This window comes from Triticum urartu, chromosome 6 (assembly GCF_003073215.2).
Source record: "Triticum urartu cultivar G1812 chromosome 6, Tu2.1, whole genome shotgun sequence".
Taxonomy (NCBI): domain Eukaryota; kingdom Viridiplantae; phylum Streptophyta; class Magnoliopsida; order Poales; family Poaceae; genus Triticum; species Triticum urartu.
In genome coordinates this window covers 390,412,757-390,421,832 of record NC_053027.1, presented here as the reverse complement: position 1 = coordinate 390,421,832, position 9,076 = coordinate 390,412,757, and the positions used below count along the sequence as shown (strand labels likewise).

At 42.7% G+C, this 9,076-nt stretch overlaps 1 protein-coding gene across 2 annotated transcripts; it reads right to left on the bottom strand.

Annotated features, from left to right (window-relative positions):
* Nucleotides 1-1,947: 1,947 nt before the first annotated feature.
* On the bottom strand, nt 1,948-4,212 carry LOC125517659. 2 transcript variants are annotated; one of them, XM_048682867.1, is made up of 4 exons: nt 4,150-4,212; nt 3,975-4,073; nt 2,996-3,231; nt 1,948-2,859 (listed from the first exon to the last, which is right to left on the bottom strand). In XM_048682867.1, exons 2-4 carry the CDS (start codon nt 4,048-4,050, stop codon nt 2,503-2,505), a joined length of 669 nt encoding a protein of 222 aa, XP_048538824.1. In that variant the 5' UTR covers nt 4,051-4,073; nt 4,150-4,212; the 3' UTR covers nt 1,948-2,502. The 2 variants fall into 2 exon arrangements, with proteins under 2 accessions (XP_048538824.1, XP_048538825.1); XM_048682868.1 differs by lacking the exon at nt 4,150-4,212 and having other exon boundaries at nt 1,948-2,852; nt 3,975-4,096.
* Between the last annotated feature and the right edge of the window lie 4,864 nt (nt 4,213-9,076).

The following is a 9,076-nucleotide window of genomic DNA, read 5'->3' as shown; positions in this document are numbered from 1 at the left end:
GTAAGCATGCAACTTTTCCATGTTGATCGTTTTTTCATACTCGTGACGATTTTAAAAGTTTTTCATCTGAAATTCATTTAGCGTAGTAGTTGAACTTCATGTTGTTTTTACGTTGAACTTCTGTGGTGTATTTTCGTCTGTAATTTTCTCATCCATTCGTCAGTGTTACACAAATGATATTCTTGTTGTACAAACCTCTCTCACAATAATTTTTTAAATTTCTCCGACGGAGTACTTGAATTTAAAAAGACAACAAATTTAGCCTTTGCATTTGTATTCTTTTTTAATACAAAATGCACACCGTGTAGAACATGAACTTCTGGTAGTTTATCAACCTGAACTTCTCTCGGTTACGTGAAAATATCTAAGTTTTTTATAAATATTAATCTGAATTTCTTAATCCTTTTTTTGTGAATTTTGAAGCGCTCCATTTTTAAAAGTTGAACTTCTTGTTATTTTATTTTTGAACTTCTTGCTTCCATTTGTTTCATAATGAGGGAAATTTGAGTTTTCTATAATCATCGAACTTCTCCATCTTTTTAATATGTACTTCCTGGTTTTTTTCTTAATCTTTTTTATGAATAAAAATATTTTAAGACACCAAAACAACATTTTTGTGTGTTTTTTTGCATTGGTTTGCACATCAAACCGCGTCATCTTTAGAAATTGAACTTCTCCTTTTCTTTTTATTTTCTTTCAACATTGTTTAGCACGTTGAACTACGTCATCTTTAGAAATTGAACTTCTCCTTTCTTTTTGTTTTCTTTCAACATTGGGTTGCACGTTGAACCGCTTCATCTTTAGAAATTGAACTTCTCATTTTCTTTTTGTTCTCTTTCAACATTGGTTTACACGTTGAACCGCGTCATCTTTAGAAATTGAACTTCCCCCTTTTTGTTTTCTTGCATGTTTAAATTTATTTTGAACTTGCTGAGATAACACACTTGACCTTCTCAAACACAACATTTTGACCTTCGCAAAACATAAATTAAAGCCAAACTTTTGACCTAGAGAGCATGCATAATTTTCTCCACTTTTTCAAGAATAAGCGCTGAATCGCCCCATTAGTTTGACTTGAACTTCTGCTGCACATGAATAAGCTTTTGAAAACGCGCAACTTTACTACTCCGTTAATTAAATTTGAACTTCTAGTTTTTTAAGAAACGGGATTTTTTAAAACTTTTTTACTTGTTCCTTTTATTCTAATTTGAACTTCTAGTTTTTTTATAACGGGGATTTTTTTCATAAATTCTTTTGAAATGTTCCTCTTTTTAATTTGGACTTCTCCATTTTTTAAACGATAAAAATCCATTTTTATAATGGTTTTTGAAGTACTTTTTTATTTGAACTTCTTGCTCAATTTTTTTTAAACTTATTGCGCTGACCGGTCTCCATTTTCCTCGTACTAATGCTCGTGTGCACAACATGCGTGTGCACATATAAGAATTATAGGCAGCCACACACTGATGCTGCTGGACACCTACTATTGCTTTTTCCTTCATTTAGTATACACATTGAACCATATAGGTTGTTAGGATGAACTTCTGTCTTTCTGCTCCAGAGAAGAGCGGTGCATCGGTGAATAATGCAAACTACTAGGCATCATGAGGCCCAAAAATATGGATACAAAATTTTGACAAGTGAATTGCTCGACATAATAGGAAGGGCTGCTCTTTTTAAATGAAACTGATGAGATTTTTCATTTTGCAATTAGGGGGTGTCACTGAGAAGGACACCGCTGCCTACAGATCCTCTCGGACGACGGAAATTGAAGAAGAGACATCAGCTATAGAAGTTTAGCTATCTGATTCATTACTACAAGACAACAAGTTGATGTCCACCAACACAAGAGCAGCAGGTTGGTGATACAGCAGTGAACGACATGGGCCTGCATCATTGGACGACCAATGGTGGCAAAGATGAACTGCCTGGGATTTGCACATCTCGTAGAAAGGTGTAGAAAAGGTTAGAAAAATACACAAAAACCGGTTTAATACATGTTTTTTTGGCTGCACAAACTTCGTGCATTAAAAAAATAACTCGGTTCGACTAAAATATGCTACTGTACATACATACACATGTCCGTTACACTTTGGATAAAATGATTAGATGCTACCACCAATGGACAATTTTGAAACCCTATGTTTTCTCTTCACCACACATCCTCTCCCCATCTTCTCGAGTGCTACAGCGTCCGCTCAACTTGGCACCGTAGATGAACAAAGTATAAAATTTGGCTCTGTTGCAGTTAGATGAACAAACGATTAGAGTTGGTTCCAAATGACCATGTTCTAATTGGTATGGTTCACTCTGGTTTGGTTCTGACCCTTGGTACTTTTCTCTGCTATTGTAATCACAGGAACAGGAGCGCAGAGACAAACTTGTATTATTATGGTTCCAAAACAAGGGGGAACCCATCCAGCATTACTATAAGGCAATAGTAGAACAAGGATTATTTACCAACAATCGCGACAACGCAGTAGGGAAGTTGAAGAACCGCTGCTAGCTCCGAACCAAGGAGTCGAGGATATCACCACACAGGACTAGATAGAGGAGTGCAAGTGAATCAACCTTTCTCTTCAAAAAAATTAACAATCCAAACTTCAGAAAATCAACAAACTGAACTTCGAAAAGCAAAACAAATTGAACTTCACAGGGCCCTGCAAAATATACACGGTTATAGTCCAATTTAAAAACTTCAGAAAAACAACAAACTGAACTTCTAGAGGGCCAGATGCTGACCTTTCTATTCGCAGCATTGTTGCTGACTCGTAATTGAAGATAGAGGATGACGACCAGCACCTGGACGGGTTCTAGCGGCCGGTGTAGGCCATCGATGGAGGAGGGGCGAGCTAATCTCTCACAGAAAAAACAAGGGCAACAACATCAGCGAATCTCTCTCACACACTCAAGCTGAACTACAGCAGCACCATCGAGAGCAAAATGGGTAGGTGAGAACTCATCTATATGCACATGAGTATATTCTTTGATGTACCTGAATGTTCGCAGCTGTTTTACATGAACTTCTTGTGTTATGCCGGACAGAGCACTGAGCATGAGGGGGTGTCTTCGTGCTCGTCGCTGTTTCTGATGGCGATGAACGTCTTAGCGCTGCGTAGTTGAACGGCCGGAGGTGGCAGCGACGAACGACCTGAGCGTGATGGGCCCCACTGGGAGGAGGCTGTGTGCTGTCCAGGATAGAGTCGACCTTCTTCAACAAACCAGATTGAACTTCAAATAAACCAATTCATCAAAACACTTTTTGTGAGCATATTAAACACTCTTGAGAGCACAATTTTTCACTACATTTTTTTCACAAACATTTTGCTGCAAAAATGGCATTTTTTTGTAAACAAAAAGTACCAAATCATCATAACACAAATTGCTAAATGGAACAAATTCTGGAGGAATTTATGGCATTGTTGAACTACATATCATGAAAAAGAAAATGTGCACCCATGTATACACACACGAAGCATCAACCTCCAAATATTCTAACTTCTACCATTGATATTTCTGAACTTTTTGGGCATGCTCCCAGGTTTTCAAATGGAATACAGTCACGTCCATGCACGAACAGCCAACATCGGCCATGGCAATGTCTCTTCTCCAGCAAACTGAAATTCACTCATGTGTACAGAATACATGATTTGAGTCCTCAAAGACCACTAGAGGATCTTAAAATAAAATTTTCAACCCTGATACACACTCATCTCATGGGAAATCTTTTCCAATATTAGATTAGTAGCATCACGTACACAGAAAACTTGGCCATAAAGTCAAATAGTACACAAGAAGATTGCTATATGTTTCAACAAATTGAGAGAGAGAGAGCATAGGCATGGGTTCTTGGTGGCATCCATGAATAAATTTTTAAGCGAGTAATGCATGGGACAACCGTTGTACTAACAAGCTCTAGATGAGAGACAGCTTGTAAGGGGCAGTGGCCGCGATTAGCATCGGCTAGGAAATACCTGAACTGCAGGTGGGCGTGTTGGTGAGCGGCCGAGGCGGTTGGAGGCCGATTATTCTCATAGCTCGGGCAGCCATCAGCAAGGAACGTCGATGGATCTCTGCAAGAGAAGATGATCCCTATCAGCGGACCAGCTACAGGTCGAGACCCCCCCTGCTGCAGGTCGAGACCACCACCAGTTGCAGGTTGAGGTCAGAGGGATGGGGAGGGGATGGTTGGCCGGGAGATGAGTGGGACGGGGTGGGGAGGCTGTAGTTGGCCGGAGGGCACGTGCGGTGGGAGGGGAAGCGGTGGTTAGCCGGAGGGCCGCTTGTCAGGGCCCGGTGGTAGCGTGAGTGGAGGTAGGGGCCCGGCGCTGACGCGTTTGGAAGTCGGGCCTCGACGGCGACGTGGTTGAAGATTGGGCCTGGTCGCAGCACCGGTGGTGGTAGGGGCCAGCGGCGGCGCAGTTGGAGGTGGGGGCGGCCGACAGCGCGATTGGAGGAGGGGGCAGTCGAAGGCGTGATTGGAGGAGGGCGGCGGCCTGTGGGGTGGGCCGGTCGGAAACATGGGTGTTGGGGCGGCTGGCGGCGGGAGGCGCGTCGGGGTCAGGAGCGGCGATGGGGCTGGGGTGGTCGGCGGCGAGAGGTGCGCCGGCACCAGGGGCGGCGGCGGTTGTGGAGGGGGCGGGGAAGATGGGGATCGGGTGGGGATGGGCTGGGGGAGTGGTCGGGTGGGTGTTTCTCTTTTTCCTTTTCTTTCCACGGTTTTCTGAGTTCGGGAGACCCTTGTGGCGCCCTTATATGGCTGGCGGTGATCCAAATAACTATTCTAATCCTGAGATTAGAATAGTGTTGTCCTATATATATATAGTGATACTATTCATCACCTAGAGTGCAGAATAAGTTATTCTTCACCCGAGGTAATCTTACGATCATTTCTGAATTAAATTACGTTTGGAATTCAAATAGTTACATTTCGATTGATTCACTACGTAAAATTTGGCATAAGAAAATTAAAATATAGGTCATAATACAAGAAAATCTGCAGTTTATGTGTATTTTACACTATGTTTTTACGTTTGTAATTTTACATAACATAAATTATTTTTTACGACGATTATATATTTTCTTACGGTCTGTTTTTACGTCGGAAATAAGACAAAACTTACAGAACGTAAAATTACGGTGCATTGATGATAAAATAGAGGGGTATATATATATATAGGGTCGCGCTATTCGTCACCTTGGGTGAGGAATAGTTATTCTTCACCCCCTCTCTATTTTGACATCAATGCAACGTATTTTTACGTTTCGTAAATTTTGTCTTATTTCATACATAAAGAGAGAACGTAAGAAAATATGTACTCGTCGTAAAAAATATTTTATGTTACGTAAAATTACGAATGTAAGAACATAATGTAAAACATATATAAAATGTGATTTTTCTAGTCTTATAATATATATTTTTATTTTTATGCCAAGTTTTACATATTGAATCAATATGCATGTAACTATTTATATTGTAAAAATAATTTATTTAGGAAGCGATCGTAAGATTACCTTGGGTGAAGAATAATTTATTTTGTACCCTGGGTGATGAATAGTAACACTATATATATATATATCACTTAGGCTTCAAGTGCGTACTTGTTAGTTAAACCTATGGTTAAAATGTGACATTAAATATGACTAGTAAGTAGTACAGTAGCAGTACTAGTATACATCGGCCAAATTATTCATCATGTCCACACATTGAATTGATGTGACAACACGTTGTGCGTGAGGTGACACAGGAATCCTGGCGGTGTGTTCGGATATTCTGGACTTCAGATTTGGAGTACCACTTATCTGTCGAAATCTTTCATCATTCACTTAAAACAGTCGATTGATCATACATTGAGTACCATATAACTGGAATTAACCCATGCAAGTCGAAGAAGGATTGACCGGTGCTGTCGGCTGGCATCAAGTTCGATCCCACGGATCAGGAGCTGATCGAGCACCTTGAGGCCAAAGTGAGTGATGACAGCGCGAGATCTCACCCTCTCGTCGATTTGTTGATACCAACCATTGATAGCGAGCACGGCATATGCTACACCCATCCTGAGAAACTTCCAGGGAAGACACCGATCGGTCGTCTACTTGCACAAACATATTCCTTTGTTTATAGCTCTATTTTTCTTTTTAGACGCAGACCTGGTGAAGCAATTACAATTTGACAGTTAATAAAATGTGAAACAAGTGACTACAACATGCCAAAGATGTTATGAAAATGCCAACTACGTACACTAAAACCTGTATTCGACAATACTGCAGGTATCACACTGAGTGGCTTAACAAGCATTTCTTCCAGCGCAATTCCAGGGCGTTCAAAAGGGGCACGTGGACATGTCGCAAGATACAGTCAGAGTGCGGCATGCACACGATGTGGCACAACACCGGCAATACCTTGCCGGTGATGGTCAACGGTCGGCAGACGGGCAGCAAAAAGGTTCTGGTGCTGCACACCAACAAGAACTTCGACCAGCAGAGGACCAACTGGGTGATGCACCAGTACCACCTCGGGGACCTGGAGCAAGAGAAGGAGTGGGAGCTGGTCCTCTGCAAGATTTTCTACCAGACGAACACTAGGGCTAGGAGTAAAAAGATTATAAGTTAGTTTGGTATTGATACTTGTACTACCTTGTCGTCCGCAAGTTGGTATTGTTGTTAACGATCTTTTGGTATGAACTTGGCATTTGCTTCCAACCATCATGCCGAGGGTCGACGTGGATATAAAGCTGAATCATTTTTTCGAAACGAATTTTCAGGCACCTGATTTTTATTTGATGGGTAGCATAAGCACCTGCCGTTCGAATTCCCAGTTCTCCAAATTTTTTGAAACAAGTGCATGCTCTTATTATCATGATGAAAAAACAATATCCCTGTTGCATCCCAGTTATCAGTCTATACTTGCAAAATTCTCTCGTTTATTGAGCATGTATATTGTTTTTTCAGGTCAAGCAAGTTTCAACTGGGCTGTAGACTGCCCAGGCTTGGTTCTGTTTTTAACAGGCCCAACCCATGACGACAATGGGGCACAAAGATCCAGCAGGTATCTACTGGCCTCTGGCCCGCCAGCTTTAGTTATATTTTGTCTTACAACATCCGTGGGCACTTTTTTTACTGAATCAAACGCACAACCCAGTTCTATTTTCCTCTTAAAACGCATGTCCTACATCCGTTTTCTAATATCTACCTATAGTTTACTAGTTTATATACACGTATCATCATATTGAAAATACATAAAATTCCCTTTTCATATTTACATCCTTATTTTTGTTGTTGTTTTCCCTCCCAGTGCTGATTTTTTTTACCACTGGTTTTCCCTTAAACCAACTCAATTGTCCCACATCTTATTTGCTTACAAAAACAAAACGATTTTTTTGGCAAATCAATAAGTTCTTAAAAAATGTTTATCATTTTGGGATTACAAAAGTTCGGACTCCACCGAAATATGCAAAATAAGATTGAACTTTTTGACCGTGGTCCTGGGCAGAAAATGGGTTGTAATAAATCACTTAAGAATTAGCAAATGGACTGCAAATTATTAAATAATAGCAAATGGGCTCTATGTTGTCTGCCATAGATTTGAAGGCTGACTTGTGGGCCTACTAAGTTCATGCGTACACAAGGTTTATCAAAAAAGAAACTTAGTCAACAATCGACTCTACCAGCGTCAGACCGTTAGATGTCAATCTAACGACAATCGTGCTTCTTCAGTCTCTGATCTTCCTGCCCCAGCCGCCCAAACCAGCGCCGTCGGAACCGCCTGCTCCCGCCTCCCGTGGCCAGCTGTGCTGCCGGGCAGGCCTCACGGCCCCATCATATACTCGCATCCCTGGCCTGTCTATCCCTCTACTCACCCACACCTCCTGTTATTTTCCGGTGACGGCAGCCGAACCAGCCAACCCTCGTACTCTCCACCGCATGGGCAGCCACTGTTGTGTCTTCCCCGGCTCCGTGTCGTTCCCTTCATAGGCCTCGCCGTTGTCCACCGCCTTGGTGCTCTCCGTGCGGCGTGGTCAACGTGGTCAACGGACGACATCCATCGAAAGTGGGCTGTACGTGGAGAGGCTGACAGCTGCGTCCACGGCCGCACACAAGGAAATGCCTCCTTATTACGTGCAAAATAATGATTCCTCCACCTGACATCTGGGACCCGCCGGAAGGGCCTTTGTATTTTGTGAAAAAAATGTTCCCTCCGCTGACAGGTCGGACCCACCAACTATATCTTCACAGGCAAGGAAGTGCCTCCTTATTGCGCACAAAAAATGAATACCCCCTGCCAGCTGGGACCCACCACAGTGGGAGGCCGACTTGTGGGCCTACTAAGATGACGGGGACGGAGGGCTTTGTCAACTTAGTCAATATGAACGATTCTAGCTCCAGTGACCGTACGATGTCCATCCAACAGCCTTAGTGCTTCTTCAACCTCTGGTCTTCTTGCTCCAGCCACCCAAAGCAGCGCCGGTCGTGCCGCCTGCTCCTGCCTCTCGTGGCCGGCTGTGCTGCCGTGGAGGCCATCCCTCCACTCACCCACACCCCCTGTTATTCTGCGGCAATGGCAGCCTCACACCGCAGCCGAACCAGTGAACCCTCGTACTCCTCTCTGCGTGGGCATCCATTGCCGCGTCTTCCCCGGCTCCGCGTCGTCCCCTTCCTAGGCCTCGCCGTCGTCCACCGCCTTGGTGCTCTCAGTGCGGCATGGTCAATGTGGTCAACGGACGACTTCCATCAGAAGAGTACTGTACGTGGAGAGGCTGACAGCTAGGTCCACGGCCACGGCCCAGTTTTTTTGTGATTTGCCAAGTAAGTTGCTTTGTCAGGCCTGTTGGGCTGCAAATCTTTCAAGACGAGGAGAGCTTCATTCGGCTGGACGAGAAAATGGCCTATCAGTAATGAGAAATGGGTTGTACATTTTTAAAACACATCAAACCAGCAATTAGTTTCAAATTTATTTTTTCCATTTCGAGATTTTAAATTGCATTGATTTTTATGTGTGGAAAATGTGTTGGATTTTATATTGATATACATTTATTTTTAAAATCAGTTTGAATGTGACTCGAAATTTTGGGATTAA